At 39.9% G+C, this 26,417-nt stretch overlaps 2 protein-coding genes across 5 annotated transcripts in view; both read right to left on the reverse strand.

The window, feature by feature from the left end:
• Nucleotides 1-956: 956 nt before the first annotated feature.
• Nucleotides 957-8,856, reverse strand: LOC142964687 (ubiquitin-conjugating enzyme E2-17 kDa-like). 3 transcript variants are annotated; one of them, XM_076105158.1, is made up of 8 exons: nt 8,495-8,856; nt 4,687-4,750; nt 4,571-4,602; nt 4,245-4,322; nt 3,527-3,632; nt 3,344-3,437; nt 2,967-3,019; nt 957-1,543 (listed from the first exon to the last, which is right to left on the reverse strand). In XM_076105158.1, the coding sequence occupies exons 1-7, from the start codon at nt 8,516-8,518 to the stop codon at nt 2,971-2,973; spliced, it is 447 nt and encodes a 148-aa protein (XP_075961273.1). In that variant the 5' UTR covers nt 8,519-8,856; the 3' UTR covers nt 957-1,543; nt 2,967-2,970. The 3 variants fall into 3 exon arrangements, with proteins under 3 accessions (XP_075961273.1, XP_075961272.1, XP_075961274.1); XM_076105157.1 differs by having other exon boundaries at nt 957-3,019; XM_076105159.1 differs by lacking the exon at nt 2,967-3,019 and having other exon boundaries at nt 8,495-8,854.
• A 427-nt stretch (nt 8,857-9,283) lies between these two features.
• The window catches only part of nfkb1 (nuclear factor of kappa light polypeptide gene enhancer in B-cells 1), a 28,913-nt gene continuing 11,779 nt past the window's right edge, over nt 9,284-26,417 (reverse strand). Inside the window, exons 6-24 of one of the 2 annotated variants that reach the window (XM_076105209.1) lie at nt 23,971-24,122; nt 23,712-23,875; nt 23,276-23,434; nt 21,850-21,954; nt 21,235-21,326; nt 20,656-20,794; nt 20,366-20,518; nt 20,156-20,248; nt 19,561-19,713; nt 18,856-18,985; nt 18,625-18,739; nt 17,690-17,915; nt 15,222-15,391; nt 15,022-15,124; nt 13,685-13,824; nt 13,193-13,259; nt 12,827-12,990; nt 12,319-12,451; nt 9,284-11,600 (exon numbers count right to left, since the gene is read on the reverse strand). In XM_076105209.1, coding sequence (XP_075961324.1) covers nt 11,515-11,600; nt 12,319-12,451; nt 12,827-12,990; nt 13,193-13,259; nt 13,685-13,824; nt 15,022-15,124; nt 15,222-15,391; nt 17,690-17,915; nt 18,625-18,739; nt 18,856-18,985; nt 19,561-19,713; nt 20,156-20,248; nt 20,366-20,518; nt 20,656-20,794; nt 21,235-21,326; nt 21,850-21,954; nt 23,276-23,434; nt 23,712-23,875; nt 23,971-24,122 — 2,544 coding nt within the window. In that variant the 3' untranslated portion in view covers nt 9,284-11,514. Of the gene's footprint in view, nt 11,601-12,318; nt 12,452-12,826; nt 12,991-13,192; nt 13,260-13,684; nt 13,840-15,021; nt 15,125-15,221; nt 15,392-17,689; nt 17,916-18,624; nt 18,740-18,855; nt 18,986-19,560; nt 19,714-20,155; nt 20,249-20,365; nt 20,519-20,655; nt 20,795-21,234; nt 21,327-21,849; nt 21,955-23,275; nt 23,435-23,711; nt 23,876-23,970; nt 24,123-26,417 lie in introns of both variants that reach the window. The other variant, XM_076105208.1, reaches the window with a different exon arrangement.

Consider the following 26,417-nt stretch of genomic DNA (forward strand, 5'->3'; position numbering starts at 1 on the left):
TTTAAAACAACGGGGACAGATCCAGCACGGACAGTTAGGGAGTGAGAGACATGAAGCACCTGCTGAGACATGATGTATAGTTATAAATACATCATTATATATATATGTGTGTGTGTGTGTGTTTTATATTATAGTGAATATTATTATATGATATATATATTATTATATTATACTGAGACTATAATAAGATGTCCTGACGTGTTTATCAAAGTGTTATTTTCTGCTTTTTTTCATGTTGGAATAAAGGTTCAATATTTAACTGTAAAGTAGTAATACGTGTTTGATACCTTAATGTTTTTGCATTAAATCATTCTGGGATGTTTGCTGACATTGATTGGATGTGGTACAGCCCTACAGAGAACATGTTCCACCAGCTCCACTGGTATATATATATATATATACTGTATATAGTCAAAGTACTAAGACCTTAGTGTAAAATGCTGTTAGTTTATGTACAAATACCACTCTGTAAAAATAAGAGTACTGATATCAAACAGTAGAAATACTGCTCCAGTAAATGTCCTTCAGTACGTGTCAGTATAATCAGTAAAGTGTGAAGTATTCAAACTGACTGTTGTACTACTATTCTACCATTAGAGTATTATGACTCATGTATCATTGTAAAAGCAGTATTTTACTGTTGTACTCCGTTAAACTGGAGCTCGTTTTGAAGTTGAATTAACTCTAATTAGCAACAAGTTCTGTTTTAAGTTGTTACATCTGATGAATCAGCAGCTTCATTGAACTTAAACTTAATTAAAATTCAATCAATAGAAATCAGACCGAGCGATTCATTATTGATCATATTAGTTATTTGTGTTCAGAGACATTAAACTGAATGTTTTACATTTTTAAAAGATCTGCAGATTAAAAAAGATAATTAATCTTTAGTTTACTTTAGTTGAAGCGCTAAAAACACAATTAGAAGAAAAATAAAAACAGTACAACAGGAAAACTGCAATTTGTTCAACTTTATTGATAAAAACCCTCGTCACAGAGCAATGAGTTGACCAACGAGTTGACCAACGAGTTGTTTGAGAGCTTTGAGTTTCATCTTCAGTGCAAAAGGAGAACAGTGTTGATGAAGAACTAACGGCTCTCTCATCTAAAAACAAACAGAATAAAACAAAGACGGGCGGTCGTTTCCTTTTTTTCTACTTTTATGTATATATATATATATATATATATATATCTCTGAGCAGCACATGAACCAATCACTGACATGCATTAAATTATTATTATTTATTGTAACAGTTGTCTCTTCAGTTGGCACATTCACAGCTCAAAGAGTCCTCAGCCTTCACCTGGTTCATTTTACTTTTATTTTGAAAAGCAGAGAAAGAAAAATAATCATCAAGAATTTAAAAAGCGTTTTAGGAGTAAAATGAAAATTTATGAACAAATTGCTATTATTGGCTGATGAGAGAGGGGGGGCGTGGCCACATGAGAAAATCAAAGAGTTTATTCCAGCAGTGAGAGAGAAGAAGAAGAAGAGGGTCACATGGCGTATTTCTGAGTCCAGTCCTGAGCCGTCTTGTTGTACCTGAAGGAAGATTAAAGGTGCAGGTGAGTCAATCAGCTGCTGTCAGGAGACCAGGGACGATGCCATGCCCGAGAACACACACACACACACACACACACACACACACACACACACACACACACACACACACACACACACACACACACACACACACACACACACACACACACACACACACACACACACACACACACACACACACACACACACACACACACACACACACACACACACACACACACACACACACACACACACACACACACACACACACACACACACACACACACACACACACACACACACACACACACACAACTCCGTCTGTATGAACTAAAGTTAAACTCAACATGTTTCTAGTTTGGGGTATTTTTTTGGGATACAATTTTAAGATATTTTCAAATACGTATTTTTTTTTTCCAGATATCTGAATACATCTTGCTCATATTTAACAAATATATTTAAAATATTTTTCTGATATCCTACTTGTATTTTTTTAATCTATATTAATTTTACTGATATTTTACTAATCTTTGGGATACTAATAATGAATTAGTTAATATATTCCATTTTAATACACTTTAAGCATACAAATATTATACAAGTATTTTTAATACTTTTACTCCATCTCAGAGGAAACTATTGTACTTTTTACAGCTTTAGTTACTTTCCAGTTAAAGATTTTACATTCCGTTTCTAAAACTCAACACGTTGTTGAAGATGAATCAGAATCTTTTCTGTTTGTAAAGTTTAAATAAATATTTGAGGTAATAAAGAACGAGAACTTCTACTTCTGGTACTTTGAATACATTTTGCTGATACTCATGTACTTAAACTTATGAAGGAATTTGTGTGAAACACAGAAAGGCAAAATCCAGACAGGAAGTGATGAACGTTTAAAATGTAACCATTATCTCGTGTTTGCATCACTTTTATTGCTGTAAACTAAACTCAATGACACATCTTTATGCTTTGCATGCAGGTAAATCTATTGAAATGTTCACGTTTTATCTTATTCTTTAATTCCTGCTGAACATCTTTAAACTAATCCTCAGTTTATCGAATCATTCGGGTTAAATGAGTGTTGTTGTGAATGAGGTCTGGTGGTGTTTTAGATGTATTAATACACAGACTGTGGTGCATTACCTCATAAACACACATTTAAACATCACAACTGTCCCTTTAATGAAGTGTCTGTATTCTTATTAAACTGACGTGTAGGAACGTGAAGGATTAATCATTAAAATAACTAAAACATGAAAGTGCAGCAGCTCAGACTCTGTATGTGGAGCCATGCTTTGAGTCAACGTGCTTCAAACCCAGCCTCGTGGAGCTCTAACAGGGCGGTCAGCTGAGCAGCTCTGCTCCAATCAGACGACAGCTGAGCAGCTCTGCTCCAATCAGACGACAGCTGAGCTCTTACCCTCTCACAGCATGGCATACTTCTCTGTCCACTCTCTGGCTAGTCTGCTATACCTGAGACAGACACTCTGGTTAAACACCTCCACACTCTGCTCTACTAACTCCTGAGGAGCTGCTACTTTAGGCTGGATGTAAGTTTACAGGTCCAGCTGAAAAACAACTGAGCATAAGATATTAAATACTTTATTATTATATACGGTCATCTCTCATCGGCTTAATGAAGATGAAGGTTTCAGCACCTGCTGTATTTTAAACACGCGTCTACAAAGCTTTACGTTTATAATTCAGCATTTTATATATAATATATATATACATATTATATATAATGTTCATGTTAACTCAGTGTGTTAGTTTGTATTTGAAGAGATATAAACTCACTTCACAGGGTCTGTTTTGTAGATGCGGGCGATCTCTGGCACTAGCGGGTCGTCAGGGTTCGGGTCACATAACAGAGAACAAATGGACAAAAGGACTGCAGAGAGAAAAAACAACATTTGAACAGTGAAATTAAATAACTTGAATTGAAATGAGTTCCACTCAGCGTTCTGTACACCGTCTTACCTTTAGAGATAGTTAATGCAGGAGACCACTGTGATCTCAATATATCCAAGCAGATGCTGCCGTTACTGTTAATATTTGGGTGATAAATTCTTGTTGTGAAGGCGACCTGAAGAGGAAGAAGAGGAAACTGAATCAGAGCGGCTTCTATAACAGTTTATTTTAGGACTCGATGGTTCGGATCAGGAAGCTAAACTCCAGTTTAAAGACACAAAGCAGATTTTGCTCAAGACAAACCGACGTCTAAGTTTCCTTCTGAAGTATCTTTCAGGTTTATTGAATCATCTCTTTCTACTACGAATATGGTTGGTCGAGTGTAAACACCAGAGAGGACCGCTTTACAGAACGTTAGAGTGGAACATAATGAGACGGAGAACCATGAATGAGTGAGACTCTCAGCTGGTTTACCAACAATAAATATTAACTTTAAACCAGGTGACAACCTCCAGTTCTTTAAAGTCAAAGCTTCATGTGTTAAAGCTGCATTCTCTCCAGTGACCACCAGGGGGCGACGCCTCTGGTTGTATAGAAGTCTATGAGAAAATGACTCTACTTCTCTCTTGATTTATTACCTCAGTAAACATTGTAAACATGAGTTTATGGTCTCAATCTCTAGTTTCAAGTCTTCTTCAATACAGCATGATGTTCATTTAGTACATTATGGTCCATTTAGAGTCAAACAGACCATAAAGCAGGGGACGCTTTAGGGCGGCTGACTGACCTTGGGTGGTTTGAAGGGATAATCTGTGGGGAAATGAATAGTCAGGAAAAATACTCCGCCCTGATAGGGACTGTCCGGCTGCAGCAGAGAAAACACACAAAACACAGGTTATACATTCACACAGCATCACTAGGAACATCTGTGTGCATGTTAATACATTTTCATAACTGTGCTGCACTTTATTTTACTACCAGTTTACAAATGTACAGCGTTATATTATAACTTATGCACTATTTATTTGTTTATAAATTATTATTTTCTCTTTGGGTTTGTTTGTCTGTATTTATATGAATCTAACACTGAAGTCAGAGTAGATTAATACTTACAGGCCCCATAATAGTAGCTTGCCAATGAAACACTGGAGACAAAAATAAAAGAGGGTTAACATAGAATATTTGCTGAGTCGGATGAAAACAAAATGTAAAGAGTGAAACCGTCTTACTGTCTTCACCGACGGGTCCAGCGGAGCACTGAGCCGGAGGATCTCTGGACAGATCGGTCAGCTCCTGAAAACAGAGAAGAAGAAAGAGAAGTTTAATTAAAGAAGAAGAAATTAAACAGAGAGATTAGGATCCTCGACGTCAAACACCGACTTTAAAGTCTGTAAAATAATTTAAATAAAAGGAGGCGTTTACCAGTAAAATGATATTAAGATAAATAATCAGATTAATTATCATCCGTCTCACTGAAACAAACAAATCACTTAAAATACACGTTTCCGTTCCGTCTGCATTTTGTTCTCTGGACCGCTTCCTGTTTTTAAAACATCAACAGCTAAACTTCCAACTTTAAATATGACCTGGGGATGCATCACGCATCACACGCACACACGCACACACACACACACACACACACACACACACACACACACACACACACACACACACACACACACACACACACACACACACACACACACACACACACACACACACACACACACACACACACACACACACACACACACACACACACACACACACACACACACACACACACACACACACACACACACACACACACACACACACACACACACACACACACACACACACACACACACACGACTTGAGTTCGAGAGGCGAGAAAACAGTCAGGAATTCAGACTGAGACAGAAGCAGCTGGAGAGAGAACGAGTACACTGGTTAAAAAGTACACAGACTACTACTGAAGTTATTAAAAAAAAATACTTCATGAGTTTACTTCTAAAGTACCCCGGAAAATACTTCAGATCCACTTTAAACTACTGCGGTACTGAACAGTTTCGAAGCTCCTTTCATACTGTTGACATTTTAATTCTATAACCAACATTAAAATGTTTTTTAAATGAGTGTCTATTTATTGTGTTTGTACAGCTGCAGATAAAGAATCCAGTATATCAGATTATTTAATTAATAACTCCAGAGCTAGTGTGAAATGGTCAAAAAACAGTTTGCTCTCCTCATATTCACTAAAGAAAGTTGATTTAAAACAAACAATTTAATCCGGTGAATCACTTTAATCAAATTATACAACAGGTATAACAAATGTTGGGGGAAATAAGGTGTCACGGTGGACATAACTTTACAAACACATCGTTTGTTCAAATTCAAAATCATATTATAAATAACTGTCTCTGCCAGCAGGGGGAGACAAAGGCTTTAGACACTAAAACACATCCTGCCTCACAGAAACTTGAGTGAAATAGACTTTTATAATATTTTATTGACACGTTTGCTTGATTAGCATTGCCTCTACGAAGCTTTTTGCGTATCGAACAGTTTTCTGGAAATATTTAAGATATTTTTAGTTGGTTTGTCGTTTTTTATGCCTAACGACTTGATTATTTAAAGGAAACTTTTCTGTTAAATGTAAGATTTAAAGTGTTGCTTTTCTATTTTAGATGAAAGAAAAAAATAGCAGCTAGATTATTTACCAGCAAAGAAACAAACTTCATTTTACGATTACATTTCCCTTTTATTACTATTCAAACTATGTTATAGCAGTGTGTAAAAGTAACAGTAATAAAGTAAAAATAATTTTCTATTCATTATTTATTTATAGCATAAAATCTTTATGGCTGTTTTGACACCACATAACTTTGAGTCCTCTTTGTATTTTAGTATCAAACATTTGATTTAAGTTTACTGTGTAAAAATACAACTAGAAGTATTTTAAAAACTCCTAAATGGTTCAATAGTCACAAACTACCCTGACGGATTACTGAACCGTTAATAAAATATCAAATTTAAGGGCTGAAACTACCGTTTTCAATAATTCATTCATAAGAATCTCACAGAAAAATATTAAAAAACGTCAAAGTTCACATCTTCAAATATCACAAATATATATTCAGTTTTTAAAAAAGCAGAAAATCCTCACATTTCAGCAGCTGGAACAAGTGAATATTTGGCAAAAGTTGCAAAGACAAAAAATAAAGTATTCTTATCTCTGGGCTACGACTAAGAAGTGTTTTCACTGATATACTTGTCCAAAGTACATTTGTACTTGCCCCGATACAATTATTTTGTATTTATTTGTGGTTATAAAACAACAACAAAGACTAAAAAGTTAATAGTCATATTTTATCTGCCGTGATCTCAAACTTCCGGCACAATGTGCAAATATAACATAGTTTGAATTTAGGCGATAATTCAATAAGATGACATCATACATCAAAATATCCTGATACACAATTACGTCGTCTAAATTGATAAAAACAAAAACATACCGACTCATATTTCTCAGAAAATCTGTTAAATATTTTGAAGGTGTGAATATATGTAAATATTTATCTTTTTCCTCTGAAATGTCACTTTTAAACTAAAGCTCTTAATTAAATGAGAAAACACTCAATACTAGTTTACAAATTAAGCTCTAATGTTAAATGGATATTTCACAATATTTAGTAATTGAACTAACAGAACATGCTTTATATTGATATACATTGTTATCGAGATGTGACACGTCCTATATTGTGGTATAATATTTTACATTTAAATGTTAGCCTACTTCTTCCACCATTAGATTATGACTGTTAAACTAAACATTTGTAATATTATGACTCAAAATATTTTGGCTTTTTCTAGTGAAATTATTACTTTTATCCTCTTATCTCAACTTTATCCTGTGAAACTCTGATTGTGAAAATATTTAGAGATGAGAACTTCTTATAAAATTAAAACTTTATTTTTTTAAATAATGACTTTTCCTATAAAATCGTAGAGTATTACATAAAGGTATTAGATGTACTGATAGAATAAGAAAAACAAATAATATTTAGAGGAAAAAAAGATTTTCAGGAAAAAAGATATAAAATTAGAAAATATATTATATTTAGTAAAACAATTTTTGAAGATAAAAGTAGTAATATTTCTTGAATCAATAGCCAAAATTATTGATATTAGGAGAATAATGCAGCCTATTTGTGTGGTAATATTGAAGGGTAGTCTTTATTCACATAACGTCATAACGTCATTATATTACGATATTATTTAAATAATTAATGACTTTTTCTTAGGTCACATATAACACTTTTTGGAGTGTAGTAATATTTCTTGAGTTAATTGCCAAAATTATGAGGAAATTAATGCATTATATGTTGGAGTGGTAATATTGAAGGGCAGTCTTTATTCACATAATGTCATTATATTACGATATTACTAAAATAAATAATGACTTTTTAAACTCTTTCATAAGTCACGTATTAAATGCTATAAACCCTATTTAAACAACGAGGTATTTCTAGTCTCACTTCAGTAAAAAATATCTAAATATTTATTCCACCGATGAGCTGAGTTGTAAAAAGTTAACTTCATAGAGTAAACTTCACTTAACCCTGAAACCCGTAACGTGGAGAAAATTAAAAAGATGGTGTCAGTTAAAAATGACTGTACAGTTATTTTAATGACAGAGGCCTGAAGCTAAAGCTAAGCTAAAGAAGCTAAAGCTAACACCGGGGTTATTGTTTCATTTTAAAGAATTTACGGAGGGTTTTCTACCCAAAATAAATAATAAATAAATGTTAATGCGTGTAAACAATTCACACAGAAAATATATTAAGAACCCCTAAAACCAAAAAACATATTAAAGCTATAAAACGACAATTTAAAATGTCAAATGTTGTGTCATCGGTAGCAGTTGGGTGAACAAGCTAACTTGCCGCTAGCTTAACGAGCTAACGACCTACCACAGACATCGGTTATTTAAGAACTACAAACGTTACACTGTTAATAGTTAATGTAGTTAAAGAACAAGTTGAAGTCCGTTACCTTGGTGATTCGTTTTAAAGCCATTGTGTGTGTAAAAGTGACCGTTTGTCGAGGTGAAGGAGGAAGGAGAGGAGGAAGGAGGCCAGCTAGGTGGCGCTAACTAGCTAGCATCTAATTAGCAACTTTGCTAGCTTTTGTAGGCTGGCTAAGCTAGCTATGCTACACACACACCAGTTAAAACTACAACTGTTTCTGTTAAAGCTCGTCTTGGTTGTTGTTTTCAACAGACTTTTTAACGGACTTCTTTAAGACTCTCCAGCAACGTCAGCCCCGACTTCAGGCTGACTGACACTCGATATAATGGACCGACCGACCGCAGCAGCTTCAAAATGTCTTCCGTTCTCACTCAGAGAGCAGCTGTCAGAGGACCGGAAGGAAGGAGGTCTCACTCTGACGATGTTTAGCGGCACCGCAGAAGAAGAGACACAACATGGTGGCACGAAAACACTAGTTTTATTTAGTGATTTATTTATGTATTGTTATCATCATAATAATTATTATCAGTATTAATATTATTATAAGTTATTGTATTATTATACTCATATTATCATTATGCTGATTATTATTCTTATTATAAGTTAGTTATCATCATTTTACTATCATCATTATATTATTATTATTATTATTATTATTATAAGTTGTTATTTTTTATTAAATTAGTAGTAAAAGTACTCATTCTGCAGAATGGTTCTTTCAAATTATTATAGAAATTATAGTGATGGAAGAAGTACTAAGAGCCTTCACTTAGAAGTAAAAAATATATATATATATTCAAAACACAAGGAGACATTTGCAGTAAATCATACTAATTATTTATTTGAAGTTATAAATAAACAAACTTGACGAGAGTATATATATATATATATATATATATATATAAAAACTTTATTTAAAAAATAACAACCAATGAAAAGCTGGCGTTGAACTGTACAGTGCCGGGCAAAGATATAAATATCAGAGAGGAGCTTTGGTTTCACACGGAAAAGAGACTACAACTCCTCACAGCTCTGGACTTCTTTTCCCACAATGCCTTGCAACAGTTTGCCCTCTGCCTCCAGTCTTTGTGCTCAAACATATCACTTATCTTATCAGAGGAAGACGGAGTGAACACACTTTAGATACATGAAAAACATTATTATTATTTTTACAAACAAGTTCATGACTTTCTGTTGTTATGAATCTTTAAACGTTTTCAGTGGTGAGACGGACAGGAAATAAAAGCCCTTAAAATAAAAAAAAACACTAAAATTACTTTCTAAAAACGTGCACATTTAAAATGAGTTTGTTTTGTTTTTTAAATCTGTCTGAAGATGATATTAAAACGTTTATATGTGGAGAGTTTGTCATGATTCCTCCTGTTCATACTGACTGAAAAGATCTCTGCAGGCAGAACCGGATATCTTATTAATAATAATAATAACAATGCAGTCCAGTACAGCAGCTCTGCCATAATAAAGTGTATAACGTTTGTTGACATGAACAGAAATGTGTCAGTTAAATTATAAGTGTATTGCTGAGCTCTTAGTTAAATGTGGAGATGTAGAATATTAGAATATTAGAAACACAAGACGTCACATTAAACTTTGAGCTCAGACATAAACACACAAATATAATTTACACATTACTCATGCAGCCGCTTTCTGCCGCGTCTCGAGGTCTGATTCAGTGAAGATATTTGGGATGTTTATAAACAAAAAACAGGTTTTCCAGCTGATTGCAATTATTTCATGCGTTAACAATAAACATGGTCTTTGTAGGCAGAACAATGGAGAGAAACACCTATAATTTAAACTAATTTAAACGTGACAGAGTTTGATATCTCAGTCTGACGGTGCTGTTTTTGCATTGAGGCTCATTTGCATAGAAAGGGGCTGATTTTGGGACGGCTGTGGCTCAGAGACAGTCGGTCGTATTCTAATCGGAGGATCAGCAGTTGAACTCAGCTCCCGAAGGCTAGAAAAGCAAGTTAAAGTCCATTTACCCGTTGGTCCAAAATGTCTGCATATTTCCTCATTTAAATAGGCGGGACTATCTCAGGAGACGCTGTTTGATTGGCAGGTCAGTTAAAAGGTGCATCACACGGCTTGTTTTTGTTGTATTTGTGCAGGTTTAGAGGCTGCAGAAGGAGATCAACATCCATCCACCAGAGGGCGACTCCTCTGGTTGTATAGAAGTCTATGAGAAAATGACTACTTCTCTCTTGATTTATTACCTCAGTAAACATTGTAAACATGAGTTTATGGTCTCAATCTCTAGTTTCAAGTCTTCTTCAATACAGCATGATGTTCATTTAGTACATTATGGTCCATTTAGAGTCAAACAGACCATAAAGCAGGGGATGCTTTAGGGCGTTGATTGACAGGTCTCTACTAGAGACGTACACGGCGTCTCTACGTCACTCCTCCTCAGTCCAGATATAGTAGTTTAAGAACACTTGAAACTAGAGATTGAGACCATAAACTCATGTTTACAATGTTTACTGAGGTAATAAATCAAGAGAGAAGTAGAGTCATTTTCTCATAGACTTCTATACAACCAGAGGATGCCAGAAGGCCAGGATGGATTCATGCACTTCATGCAATGCATGAAACAGGAGGAATCGTTCTCCACGTGGACGTGAGCGTGTTCTCTAAAGACGGATTTAAAACAGTCTGAACTGATCCTTTCGGTCTAATTTACCTCTTTACAATCATCTCAGCATCAATAGCACCTTTTCCGTCTGCTGTAGAAACCAACAGAACACGACTCCAAAATATCATAACAGTCAATCAAATCAATACTTTTTCCACCACGTGACCTTTGAGGGACTCTGTTCGTATTTTCCTTTTTAACAAGTGAGGAACAAATAACACACGTTTACATTGTTTGGTGGAGCTGTTGGAGTGTAGTGTGGGCTGAAAACCATCAAACCAAATGTTTAGCTTTTCGTTTCTTTAACTTAAAAACGTGTTTTTTGTTCAATTTAATTGTGATGAGAAACATTCAGCCCTGAAAACCTGAAGGGAGATCGATGGAGTTTGTCACGCCGTGGAGAGCTCCACCCCGCTGTCACAGACCCCACTGTCGATACGAGCGTCCACCTTCAGATCCCGCACCTGAGACTCACCTGTGGGAGAGAGTGAGTGTGAGAGAACCACAGGTGAGGTGAGTCGTCTAACGTTTTAAAGCTCAATTAAAGAAATGGTTAGTTAGTACCCAGCTCTGTAACTGCACCTTACTGTCCTCAATCTGTCTGTGTTGAACTTCCCTCTGTCTGTCTGCCGTCACCCGTCAGTCTGCCGTCACCCGTCTGTCACCCGTCTGTCACCCGTCTGTCACCCGTCTGTCACCCGTCTGTCTGTCTTGAATTTGCCGGTCGACCCTCGTCTACCTGTATGTATGTCTTTAATTGTTGTTTAGTGTCAGACTGACTTATATATTTCACACACTCTGCATGCTTTTATGTCGTTCCTCTGACGTGGATGTTTTTAATATCTAACATTGCAGCATCATCTTGTCTTTAGTCCATGTTTCTATTTAACATAGTTATCCTCATTGTATTGTCTTTGTGTGTGTTGACTTTGTCTTGTTAGTACTTGATAACGTAGTGTGAGTCTCCTGAATGATGACACTACTTATATTAATATTCTCACTTCTTTCACTGTTTCTGCACGCTTTGTAAAGGGTCAATATTGTGTAACTTTGTAAATGTAATCTTATATTCTGTTTTTAGGTTTACTTTGTAACATCTGCCAACAGCAATGTGTTTATTAACGTGCACTGTCTCTTATCAAATAAACCAATAAATAAATAATCGTGACGGCGGTCGCCTCCTGTCCGCTCACCACTCGTCTCCTCGGTCCTCTGCGTCTCCTCTTCCTCGTGGCGTCGCAGCGCCTCCTCCAGGACGCTGAGCGCTCTGCACTCACCGACTGACCCGAGACCAGCCAGCAGGTCCCTGACCGTCCCGCCCGAGACCTGCAGGACAAAAACAGGTCAGAGGTCACAGTCAATCAATTCATACCATTAAGGTCAAATAAACCTGAATGCATCAACAGAGGAAGAGACAAATAAAACTAAAATAGAAACGACTCAACAGCAATTAAAAACATTCAAGGAAAAAAAGGAGACAAAATAAAGCCGTTGAAAAATGCTAAACCAAATAAAAGTGAAGTGTTATGAATGAAGGTAGATTTATTAATTTATTTAAGATTTCAACTGTAATTTAATTTGGATTCAAAAAGCTGGATTTCTGTATTTTCCATATCTTTAATTTTCTAGATTTTTCTTCAGAGCTCCCTCTCTAATGTGACACGTACAATGTTTTTATACGTGTGTGTGTGTGTGTGTTACCTCGTAGCTCTCCAGCAGTGTTTTGGCGGGGGAGGGGCTTAGACTGAAGGCCGTGTTGAGGATCCCGAGACCCAGACTGTGAGCCAGTTTTTCCCAGCATCCTTCACTCTCCAGAGCACAACACACCTGCTGCTTCACCTCCACGTCCAGGCTCGCCAGGTCGCCTACACACACACGTATACACACACACACATAGACAGAAAACAATGAATTATTTTCCTTCATATACTTACTATTTTATTATTTACGTCATGATGCTTTTCTATTGTTATTATTTATTCACAAACGTATAACAAACATATTTTAAGTGTCTTTCAATCTTCAGAATTTTTTTTGGAAATATATTAGATTAGAGACTGAACTCACCTTGAGGAGTGAAGGCTTTTTGTAGAGATTTTGGTTCATATTCTTTACCATTCAGAAGCTCCAACACCTACACACACACACACACACACACACACACACACACACACACACACACACACACACACACACACACACACACACACACACACACACACACACACACACACACACACACACACACACACACACACACACACACACACACACACACACACACACATTTAGTTAGACTGTAAATAAGATGGTTTTATTTCTCTGCTGCCACCTAGTGGTCAACAACACTTAATGCCGCTTTAAGACTCAAACGCAGGTCTGGTTAATAAATCTGTGGGAATTATGAGAAGAAAATATTAATATTACTTTATTAAAGAGTAACTTGACATCAGTGTGAACTGCAGCGTCACACTTGTGACCACGCCCACAAGTGATATTAATACGAATACGTAAATGAGATGAATTTCAGGTATTCGATGCTGCAGGAGGCCGGTGTACCTGAGTAGTGGCGGCCATGTTGAGAGGAGTGGTTCCTGGGATGTAGCCTTCATCTTCATCCTCATCCTTCCTCTCTTCATCACAGCAGTCCTCCTCCCTGAAGAAGAGCGGCTCAAAGTTCTCCTTCTGAGGGTCTGCACCTGGAAAACACACATCTGTTGGTCGCTTGAGTAGCAAGTTATACAAAAATGAGCATCAGCTCACATCCACCTCCTGAACTAACTAACTCACTCATTCACCACATAACAGTCTGTTAGTGAAGGTTCTGCAGCTGAAACGGTGAGACAGATAACAATAAAGTCTTTAACCCAGACATGAGTCAGCATCTTTACACTTCCTACACACCAACGTCCTCACTAGAACCCCGTCTCCCTCTCCTCCATCCCTCTGTCTCCCTCTCCTCCATCCCTCTTTGTCTCCCTCTCCTCCATCCCTCTTTGTCTCCCTCTCCTCCATCACTCTTTGTCTCCCTCTCCTCCATCCCTCTTTGTCTCCCTCTCCTCCATCCCTCTTTGTCTCCCTCTCCTCCATCACTCTTTGTCTCCCTCTCCTCCATCCCTCTTTGTCTCCCTCTCCTCCATCCCTCTTTGTCTCCCTCTCCTCCATCCCTCTTTGTCTCCCTCTTGTTATGGCCATAACTTTTGGACCCAGGGAGAAATCGCCCCCCTCCCTGCAGCCATGTGCTCTCAATCGCCTCCAAAACAGCAGGTTTAAGTAAAATCAAATGGATTTATTATCCAAGAAGCATAAAAACAGATACAAACAGTTACAAACCGAATCACACTATTAATAACAAAACAAACATATAAAATGAAAGTGAGGCCCAGTCCGGGCCACACGACAGACAGTTGTCTGCCCCATGCTCAGGAGGAAGTCTGAATCTCTCCTGGATTTACATCTCCTTTTTCCCCCAAAGTCTCTGAAAAGTCTCACATTACATATCGATCAGCTCAATGATTGGCTGAAGTCCAACAAGCCCCTCCTGGGCCGTTGATCCATTGTTTGGATCTTCACACCTCACCCAGCCACTTTCACACAACCCCCCTCCAGCACGTTCCTCAAACCCCCACTCTTACAGGCACTCAAACACACCTCTTGGTCTAAACTTCCTTACGTAAATACATTGTAACATATAACTTCCATAATTAGGAGCTTTAAAACCTAAATTTCTCACTCTCCTCCATCACTCTTTGTCTTCCTCTCCTCCATCACTCTGTCTTCCTTGCACCCATCTCTCTCTCTCTTTTTCTCTCTCTCCACCATCTCTCCCTCTCCCCGTTTCCAGTCTTTATGCTAAGCTAAGCTAACCACTTCCAGGTGTGTGTGTGTGTGTGTACCTGCAGCCATCAGGAGAGCTGTGAGCTTGACGGAGCCTCGTCCTGCAGCGATGTGGAGGGAGGTGGAGCCATTGAAGGTGAAGCAGTCCACCTTAGCGTTTCCCTGAGCACAGAAAGCATCACACACCGTTAGATGTTACTGGGGACAACCTGACCAGTATGACCAGTGAACCAGTATAACCAGTGAACCCAGTCAGTACCTCCAGCAGCAGGCAGCCGGCCAGCGACACGTTGTCCCTCTCGGTGGCCAGGTGGAGGGCCGTCCGTCCACAGGTGAGCTCCTGAGCCTCCACGTTAGCCCCGCCCTCCAGCAGCTCTCTGAGGGAAGACAGCTGATTGGCCAGGACCGCTAGGTGGATCGCACACATACCTGTGACCATGGAAAAAAAAGGGAGGACCGTCAAACACGCTAAACGTTTTCTTGTGTGTGTGTGAGTGTGTGTGTGTGTACTGTGCCACCACAAGGGGCCAGGTATTAGAGGGGTTCTACATTCCCTTGCATGATATCTCTCTCTCTTCAATTAGGTGGCTTAAACACCTACACCTGGGTGAGTGGTGAGGCATTCTGGGAGCTGTAGTTTGGGAATCAGCAGCCATTTTGTGGAGAGAGAGACGCACGCACGCACGCACGCACGCACGCACGCACGCACACACACACACACACAGTGGGCCTTTCTCAATATGCGTTCTTGTGTGTTCTCGTGTTGACTTGTGAAACGTCATCAGCCCAAGTACTGTTCCAATTCAAAAGTCTGCATTGAGCCAAGCACGGTCCAAATGCCTGGCAGTGGCTCCGCCCATTTTACCGGGGACACATCGGAGGTGACTTGTCTCTACTTGGGACAGCCAAATATCCCAGAATACATTTTGCACCAGCAACAGGAAACAATGGCGGAGGAGAAAACACACAACTGGATGTTGAAACTTTCGAAATACTACTGTTGATAAGTCACGGAAAGTAATTTTAGGATGTTTTTAGGCGAGAAGTTTGAATCCTGGAAGGCTAAATTCAACGCTCTCTCAAACGGCAAGTCTGATCTAACGCCCACGCGAAGCATCAGCCGGACTATGAAAAATCTATGTGTAGCAGCAAGCATGCTGCAAACCTTAGTAAGCATTATCTTAAGAATAAGGGAGCAAGCATGCGTCCTGAGAAGTCATCCTACCTTTATGTGGAATATCTGTGTGTAGCAGCACGCACGCGGCAGACCTCAGCAACATTATGCTAAGAACTAGAAAACAAGACATTTTGACAGTGTGGCTGCTGCAATATATATATACACGCCAATATTACCAGTAGTATCATTGAGATATCGCTTTTCTCATTTCTGCATTTTAGATTCATCCTCATGTATTGAATCTTGTATTTGTGGACAGTCTTGAACTTGAGAGCTGCTTCATAGAAACACATATGACAGCGTGCGCTTGTCACTGTTTCTGTGTTGTAATTAGCGTTGTTGTGTTATCATTATGTTTTGCTATTATTTCTCTTATATACAATTATGTTAATTATGTTTCTTATTATTATTATTTAGTGGTCCTATCATTGTTCCTTCTTTCTTTATTCTTTATTCTTTCCTGACTGAGTCCTCCCGCTCCATGTCGATGACATTAATGTTGGATTCAACGACCTGCATTTAAAAACAAACAATGCTTTGGACTTCTTCTTTGATTGACAGCTGATGACAGCCTTTTCTAGATTATTGATAGTTTTTATTATTATGATTATATTTATTATGATTATATTGGGCACTGATCCCGACCCCCATGGGACATTGAAGAGGCGTGTCAGCCAAGACAGCCCAACTGTGTCCAGCACCTTCAGCATCTCAGGGCGGCTCTCATCCACCCCCGGCGCCTTGCCACCAAGGAGCTCTTTGACTACCTTAGCGGCCTCCGCCAGGGATGTGGGGGAAGGGGTCCAAAACTCACCTTTTCAGAACTGCTTTTAATGTCTGACGAATGTGTGTTCTATGTTTTTAGTTTTTATGATGATTTTAATGTTTGTAAAGTGTCTTTGAGTATTTTGAAACGCGCTCTATTAATAAAATGTATTATTATTATTATTATTATAACCCTATACAGGGTACTTTTGTACATTTTATGCGTTTTAAAATCCTTCCTACTGTATGGTTGGCTCACAATTTCATCCATCGTGCAGAATCATCAGAACCTCACCATGTCCCGACCTAAACGGTGTTCCAGAGAAAACAAACCACTGCTCCAATGGATTTGAAATTAAGCAGTCAATATGTGGTTGAAGTGTAGACTTTCAGCTTTCAATATGCAAGCATGCGTCCCAAAAGAGGTCGATCTACCGTTACGAGAAATACCGGTGTAGCAGCAAGCATTCTGCAGACCTCAGCAAACGTCATCTTAAGAATAAGAGTGCAAGCATGCATCCAAAGAGAGGTCATACAACCTAGATCAAGCAGTGAACCCCAGCCAACCACTTGCAAACGCAGCATTTATATTTATTTATCGGATATGGTGAGTAGCGTGAATATACATAAGCGTTGTTGTCAAAGCTTTGCCAGCAGTACGGTCTGTAACAGCAGAGATGTAGAGGATCAGTGCGGACGGAGTCACATTAACATGAACCTGCATGAAGTGAGAGTGGGCTGTGATTGGTGTGTGTGTGTGTGTGTGTGTGTGTGTGTGTGTGTACCTGCTGTGTTGCTGTGGTCCAGCAGCTCTCTCATCTCTCTGTGCTGCAGTAGAAACTGGACCATCCCTCCTCTTCCTCCTCCTCCTCCTCCTCCTCCTTCCAGCCGGGACGCCAGGTGGAGCGGCGTGTTTCCATTACGATCGGTCAGAGTTGGGTCTGCACCGGCCAATAGCAGCGCTTCCACCGCCTCCCTCTGCTGGGTGATCACGGCCAGGTGCAAAGGAGTCTGGGATACATGGAGAGATTCTTTTACTAATGCTTCCTCGAAAAACTAGCAAGCTTCCTTGTAACTACTAACTCCTTGATCGCTAACTTGTAAGCATCCTTGCTCGTTGCCCCCTAACAAGGCATCTTACCCTCCTTACCAAGGTAATTTTCTTGGTTTCTAAATCAAGAGAACGTCTTTGCTTCTTGCTTCCTAAGTAGGTTACTTTCTTGCTTCCTCACCCCCTATATAGGAAGCTTCCTTTTTTATTTCCAAACTAGAAAGCTTCCTTCATTGCTCCCTAAATAGAAAGAAACCTTTCTTGCTCCTTAAATGGTCACTAACTTGTTTATTGCCCACTAACTTAGTTACTTCCTTTCTAATTGCCTTCAGGGTAAGTTTCCTTTCTTGCTTTGCATCGAGTAAGCTTCCTTGCTCCCTAACTAGAAATCTTCTCTTGCCCCATGATCCCAAACCAGTCAACGTCCTCGCTCAATGGCTCCCTAACCAGCAAGCGTCCTTTCCTTACGGAGGTCATTTCCTTGTTCCCTAATAAGAAAACATCTTTGCTCCTAGCTTCCTAAGTGAGTTTCCTTCTTGCTCCTTCTCCCTCTCAATCAGAGAGCTTTGTTATCTCTCACTCCCCAACTAGAAAGTCTATTATTTATGTGTTCCTGTTCTAAGAGTAGGAGGCATCCTTGCTGCTAGGAAACAGTGCATTTCCTTCTACCTGGTACAGGTTGTTCCTCGTGTTGAGCACCTCCTCTCCAGGCAGAGCAGAGACCACCTGAGTCAGACTCTTCAGCGCCTCCTGCTGGCTGTGGAGGACGGCCAGGTGGAGCCCACTGAAAGGAGAGGGAAGTGAACGGAGTGAATTAAAAGGATCAATCTGAGCTATAAAAAGGTTTTTATAAAATAAGCTGTAGAGGTTTAAAGTGAGTTATTTATGTTTTGTACTGACGTGTCTCCGTCCTCGTCCTGAGCCGTCATCAGCTGGCGCTGTGCGGCCAACAGATACGCAGAGTCTCCGGTGACCGAGTACTGAAACAGAGCCTCCAACTGTCGGCCGGTCGCCTGAACCGACCGCTCATCTGCATCACACACAAAAAGAGAATTCTAACAGAAAGGAAAACATTGTTTTTGGTTCAATCAATTTTTTTTAATGCAACAGGAGCAGAGCTGATTTTTAGATGCACTTTGTAAGGCAGCACAATACACATAAAACACAAAGTATGAAAACATTTAAAGCACAAAGAAACGTTTTGTATTTAGAACGAAGTTTAACGTTTCACCCTTTTATGTTTCATGTTACTGGGTCGAAATCAATTCAAGAAAATAAAGTTTCATCTCCTTAGCTGCTGCAGTATTACTTCTTTGACACTTAATACTCATTACTCTGTTTGTTCCTAGATTTATTCTACTGTTCCTGTTATTCTTCTGTTGTAATCTTTCATCTCCTTCTGGCACAAGAATTGTTTTTCTTGGATAAATAAAGTTCCATCTCATCTCATCGCTGCATGTTTAGCATTTAGACTCATCGTGTCTTGAGTTAAAATATCCTGAACGGATCTCTGATCATCTGTTGTGTTTGATTAAACTCTAAGTTACAGTTGATAATGTGTGTATACACACAGTGTGTACAGCGATGGCAGCAGCAGATGTGTACCTCTGTGTGGTTCTGGTTCCTCCACGCTGACCCCTCCCTCCTCAGTCCTCTCCCCCACATCCAGGCCTCCTGGCTGGGCCGCAGCTCTCAGCACGACCCCCGACCCCGAGTCATCGTCTGGATCGCTGTCGTCTGCTGCGTCGCTCTCAGAGGCTTTAACACAACATTTGTTTCCTTTCGCCGTAAGTCTTTGATTTTACAGTTAACAATCATGACATTTCCTTTGGTTTAGATGAATGTATATTTAGTGGTGTGATGAATGAAAAGACTGTTGAAGCTGAAAAGGATCTCAAACAATGATAAAAAAACTGGGCAGTTCGTTTGTAAACTTCCTCTTATGTTAAGAAATTAATTCATTGATTTGAGACTTTTGAGGCGAGAAATAACGCAGTTACTGAAACTTTGAGTGTAAAAGTGTTTTGAGAGTTTCCAGAGGCGGTGAGTTGCGTTGGGACACCCGTGATTTGCATGAAGTAGCCTAGACCTCAATTCTATGCAAATGAGGAGCGGCCAACGAGACGCCCTACATTTTAAAACGTACCATCCGTGTCCACTTCAGTCGATCGTAAACAAACTTTGTGTCATTTCTTCTCACCGTGTTTGATGCCTCCTTCTCCCAGACCAGCTGAGTATCCGGTGGAGAAACCTCCTCCTCCATAGTTGTAGGTAGTTAAGCCCTGGAAGTAACCTGGTGGACAAATCAAACACACCCACAACATCAGTTGACAGTTTTATCTTCTATTGTTCTGAACTGTCAATGACTTTCTAGGTTTTCCAAGTGTGTGGTAACCGGGGCTAATTTTACCTCCTCCTGCTCCTGTAGAGCCGGGTCCTCCTCCTGCAGCAGGACCTCCTCCACCTCCTCCTCCTCGGTATAGACCTGCACCTCCTCCATGACCGCTGAAGTCCTGGAAGTTTGGCAACGTCTTCTGTCTCTTCCTCTGCACCTCCTCCTTGTCTGAACACACAGGTACATGCATATGAGCACAGGTGAGCTACCTGCGATCACTTGCCTACCTGCGATCTGAGGGCGGAGCTACCTGTGATCTGAGGGCGGAGCTACCTGCGATCTGAGGGCGGAGCTACCTGACCTACCTATGATCTGAGGGTGGTAGGTGAAGGGTTTGGGTTCGCTGGTCTCGTTGTCAGACTTCCTCTTCAGCTGGACGAACACTGACGTCGGTTTCTGCAGGTTCTGGTCGCGATACTTCGGAGTCTTGAACACGATGGCGAACTGACGGCAGAGAACACGTCGTCACGGTAGCATCGATATTGCCATCAACTCCTGATCTTATGGCTTTGACTACTGTACTTCTACTACTACTGATACAACCAATACTGCTACTAGAGCTACTGCTTTACTACTAATATTAAGATATTGTTTTATTATTATTGCCCAGCCCAACTTGATACTTTAACCTACGAATACTTTTACTGCTTCTGCTACATGTGATATTCGTACTACCATTACTATAAGAGCTGCTACTGATGATTCTACAACTATTATATTTTCTCCTCTATTTATTTATGCCATTACTACACTTCTATCACCACACTTCAACATTAATATTCATCTACTACTACATCTATTTATTCCTTTTTTATTAGATTAAAATAACAACTAATACTACTTGTGTGACTACGATTAACAGTAGTACTACTAACTCCTTGTACCTGTCTGTGGACGTCTGTAGGGGAGAAATCTCCCAGAGCCTCCCAGGTGACCCCCGAGTCGTCTTCTTCATAGAACCGAACCTGGATGTCATCTACACACACACACACACACACACACACACACACACACACACACACACACACACACACACACACACACACACACACACACACACACACACACACACACACACACACACACACACACACACACACACAATTACACTAAACCTACTAAACACAACGAAACTTATTCCGCCTAAGTAAAGTTTAAAACAAATAGTCCTATCTGCTAAAGAACTTTTAGTAATATTAATAAAACCACTCAACGCCGCTTTAAACACATGTGTAAGGAGGATTTAACAAACTCTCCAGCAGGTGGCGACATCAGCGGATACGACACTTATTTACATTTCATACACTCATGACGTCACTAGTAGAGAAACTGTTATCGAGCTGATGTAAAAGTGAAAATGGAAAATCTTTACAGAAACTAGAAGAGGAAAAAGCCTCATGATGAATCAGAGCTGAGACTGAGACTGAACTTTGTGGGTTTTATGTATAAAACGGTGCGTTTGTGTTTCGGTGTCGCTGTCTCTTTAAATCCCGTCTCACCTTTCTGGACTTTGTCACAGAGCAGGTAGACCTCCTCTCCTCCGCTCACGCAGCCGGCGGTTCGATCCATCCGCACGATCTTCAGGTTGGAGGCGTTCGGAGCCTCTAAAGGGGAGAAAGAGAAACACAGCGGGTCGGTCAGTGGAGACAACAGAAGGGCCGCAGGTTCGATTCCCAGCCATGAAGAAACAACTCAAGACTCAAACTGAGCTGAAATGAAGCCAAAAAGGTTTTCCTAAGATTTCACGTTCTTGAGAATGAGACGGACAGACGGACAACCCGAGAACATAATGCTGGTAATGGCTGTTACCGGCGCGGAGGCATAAGAAGATAGATCATAATAATATTATATATCTATAATATCCTACTAATATTCCAAAGTTAACAACATGTTTGGTATCTCACGAACTATTCTGCTTCAATCTATATTTGTTGGCGTTTAGCCTTTCAAAACCAACATATTCACTGCGTTTATGATTTAACAGATCACATTTACATTGACGTCTTATGAATTCTCATATGAAGTCTTGAGTTCTGACCAAAAACTTGGGACGGATGGACTAACAACCTGAAACCAGGATGCCTCTGGACACAGCTGTTGCCAGCAATTTCTCTTTAAACTAAATGTAATTTGTATTAAATATCTCCGAGAACCTCTTTGAGGATCTGAATGAGTTCAACAAAGTGACTCTAAATCAACTTTGAAGTGAAACATTCGAAACTCTCCATTCAACTCTGCAGCCTCTCGGGGAACAACTTCACTTTTGGAGATTAAAACACAGCTGAACTCTCCAGTTTGAGTCTGAATTCTAAAGTGAAAGTGCAGAACGGTGGTGAAGTGATGATTTTTTTTAGTTCTGACAGGAAGTTGCTGCAGCGTATGGAAACCAAACCAGCAGGAAGAGGGAAATGAAACCAGGCGACCCGACCCTGAGCGGTCCTCAGACACGAGGAGGGTGTGATCACAGTTTAATAAAGTAGAGCTGAAGACACAGGAAACACTGAGACACCATGAAACAGTCCTGAAGCAGAGAGAAGCTTTTAAAGGACAACAAAGTTATGATGGACGGTCCATCATGGTTCAAGGACCAGAACTGAACAGTGAGGGCTTTTCCTCCACTAAAGATATTCTTTAATCTACTTATCGATTAGTTTATTTAATCAACAGATCTGTAAAACTGAAACCATGGGATCTCAAACCAGTCTGGGATCTCAAACCAGTCTCTGACCTTAAACCAGTCTGGGACCTCAAACCAGTCTGGGACCTCAAACCAGTCTGGGACCTTACACCAGTCTGGGACCTTACACCAGTCTGGGACCTTACACCAGTCTGGGACCTTACACCAGTCTGGGACCTTACACCAGTCTGGGACCTTACACCAGTCTGGGACCTTACACCAGTCATGGTAACTGTGTTCAGACTCACTGCTGTCGTAGATCGGATCAGACACGACGGGCTCCAGTCTTCTGGTGAATCCTCCGTCACTGTTTGGGAGAAACGCTGTGAACATGAGCCGAACTACGCTGAGGTCCATTTCTTTAGCCTGAAGAGACGCCGCGCTGCTGATCACACTGCGCTGGTGGTCTGAGGACAGAGAGGACAAAAAAATAATATATAATAATAAGACAGAGAGACAGACATACGTTCATTTAAAGACAAGGTGAGAAAAAAAACTAAATAATAATAAGACAGAGACAGAAAATAAAGATGATAGTTTGTTAGATTAAAAATGTCCTCACTTTCCTAAAATGTCCCCTCCTAATATGTCCTCTCAAGGTCTGAAACTTCAACAGGTCTTCTCAAAGTCACCAGTACAGTCTCTCTCACACGCGCACACGCACACGCACACACACACACTGACCGGTGAGGTCTCTGGGGACCCTGACTTCCCCCTGCAGAGCGTCGATGTCCACATGGATGGAGACCCCACAGTTGTATCCCAGCCGGAAGGCCTCGACCATCCTCTCCTCCAGAGTCTTGGCCACGTTCTTCTTCGTCACATGGAGGATGCCCAGGTTGGGGAAACTATGAGAGAAACACACCTGTGAGTCTCACACCTGGCGGGTTTACACACACCTGCGTTTGATGGTGCAACGTGTGTGTGTGTGTGTGCTGCAGACCTGATGGTGGAGTCTTTGGGCTGCAGGTCGGTGATGCAGATCCCTTTGTCACACTGTTTCCCCACCAGACTGTGAGCGTGAAGCTGAGGGTTGGGGGTCAGCGCTGTCACCAGTTGGACCACGACCCGGGCCGGACCCTGGTAGTTACTGATCTGAAACACGGATCAGCATTTCATTTACTCTATAATACAACATTTCACACCGAGTCAGGGACAAAACAGGACTCATTTTATTACACACATTATTTTTATATCGTCAAAACCTGGCACCTGCAGTACCCACAATGCAACTCAGGTATTTAACATACTAACTGCTGACAGGATATTGGATCTTGTGCAAACACAAGTTGTCTCCTTGCTTGAATCGGCTCTTTGATATCAAGGATTCTTCGAACTGTGTTCATCTCATCAGTTAATTAATACACAACACACAACAACAACAACAACAACGATGATATTCAACTTACAACCTTGTTTGCACAAGATAACAATCTTCTTTTAGGGAATTCTGTAGAGAAACGCCAGACTTGCGCCAAAAATGTATCAATTCAGCTCCCAATTTTGAATCTATTTTAAAATGAATTTTGTTTGTTGATAAAATCATTGATTTCTGTAATAAAACCTGAATATTTTTAGTTCTTTAAGTCTTTATTTTATGAATAAATCACCGTGTTCTTTACATTAAAGACCAGCCAACCACAGCTTCCATTCAGAGACATATTCAGCTTCATGAATAAAGATCCAAACCGTCTGAAACGCAGATTAAAATCTGATTACAGATCAGTTAACTTCCTGAACTGTAAAATATCACGAAATGAAACTTTAAAAACAAAAAAAGAAATGACGAAGGAGACAAAAACAGATAACTGGAGGTTACATATATATATACACACACACACACACACATATGTATATATATACATATATACATATATATATATATTTAAGTGTCTCCTACACTCACTGATTTATCTCTGAACTGTTTTACATAAAATCAGATGTAAAGAAATATACTGTGTTCCTGTTTCTACTCTGTCTGTCTGTCTGTCTGTCTGTCTGTCTGTCCATAGTTCATGATCCTGCAGGTATTTTTCTGCAAATAAACACGAGCACCACTTCCTCTTCCTCGTTTCTTGTCGGCCAATCAAATCGCTCCATCACACAAAACCCAGTTCCTAGAAACACGGCGAGCGGCTGCTGAGTTTCCTGAATATTTGTTGTATCCGCTCAAAACAGCCGGGTGGAGTTTGATCACTAACGGAAACTAAAACCTTCTGGTGCTAAATTAGTCTGACTCGTGCAGTGAAACACAATCTATTTCATTTATTTAAAATATATTCTTTTCTCTGTATGACCACTCTTGAACTCCGTAGGTCCGAGTGTGTGATTTATATTGTTATCGTCACTTCTTTTTAAATCCATAAAAAGCTAAATGAGGTTTAAAACTTGACCTTAAAGTATTTTAAGAAATACGCTCTCTGCAGGTGTCTCTGCTCTCCTGTCAGTGTGGGCTTATTTTGTATTATACACAAAACAGGTAAAGAAACAGGTTTTATTTCTCTGGAGGGTTCTTTCCATGTCTCGTTTCACGGCCATGTCTCGTTTCACGGCTGCCGTACCATAATGTACTAAATGAACATCATGCTGTATTGAAGAAGACTTGAAACTAGAGATTGAGACCATAAACTCATGTTTACAATGTTTACTGAGGTAATAAATCAAGAGAGAAGTAGAGTCATTTTCTCATAGACTTCTATACAACCAGAGGAGTCGACCCCTGCTGGATACTAGAGAGAATGCAGCTTCAACACATGAAGCATCGGCTTCACTCGGTAGGACCGGAGGTTTGCCGCCTGATTGCAATTCTCCTTCAAAATATAATCTAAGACACACTGTAGGGTTTGCACCGCTAGTTGCTGTCCACGTAGAGTGATTAGTTAGAAACGGTATTTATCAGCATTAGTGGTAACCAGTCGGGTAACGCTTTAATATAAAGGAAACAGCTTGCTGTTTGTTCAACAACACTTTGGGGAAAACAGTAAATCAATAACGGAGTGAAAAGTATCTTAAAGTAGAAAAACAACATAAGAAATGAGTCCAGAAACATTAATGGAACATCACAGGTCGTTGAGCGGAAACACTGTGTCTGTAACTGAGCTACAAAAAGAGGCACATGAAGCAGAATTAGGACACATCAGAGGGTTAAAGGGTGTCAGTATTCTGTCAGTGTTTTTGTGTCAGAGTGGGCGCTCCCTCCCTCACACAGATGTTACACCTCTGGATGTTTCATCTCAGAGATGAAACTCAACACCTTTCCTGTTCGTGACGCAACTCCACTTCCTTGTAATTATATGTGGGCATCAAGGGAGGAAATTCCCAACAGACATGAAACAGCACAGGTCTCTCAGAGAGAGAGAGAGAGAGTGTGTGTGTGTGTGTGTGTGTGTG

Source organism: Anarhichas minor, unplaced genomic scaffold (assembly GCF_050575085.1).
Source record: "Anarhichas minor isolate MPS153535 unplaced genomic scaffold, ASM5057508v1 ptg000031l, whole genome shotgun sequence".
NCBI lineage: Eukaryota > Metazoa > Chordata > Actinopteri > Perciformes > Anarhichadidae > Anarhichas > Anarhichas minor.

Coding starts and splice junctions, on each gene's coding strand:
- LOC142964687 (XM_076105158.1), bottom strand. CDS start 8,518: ATGGCTTTAAAACGAATCACCAAG. Junction 4,323..4,570: donor AAGCTACTATTATGGGGCCT/GTAAGTATTAAT, acceptor TCTCTGCTGCAG/CCGGACAGTCCCTATCAGGG. Junction 3,633..4,244: donor ATCCCTTCAAACCACCCAAG/GTCAGTCAGCCG, acceptor CTTCCTCTTCAG/GTCGCCTTCACAACAAGAAT.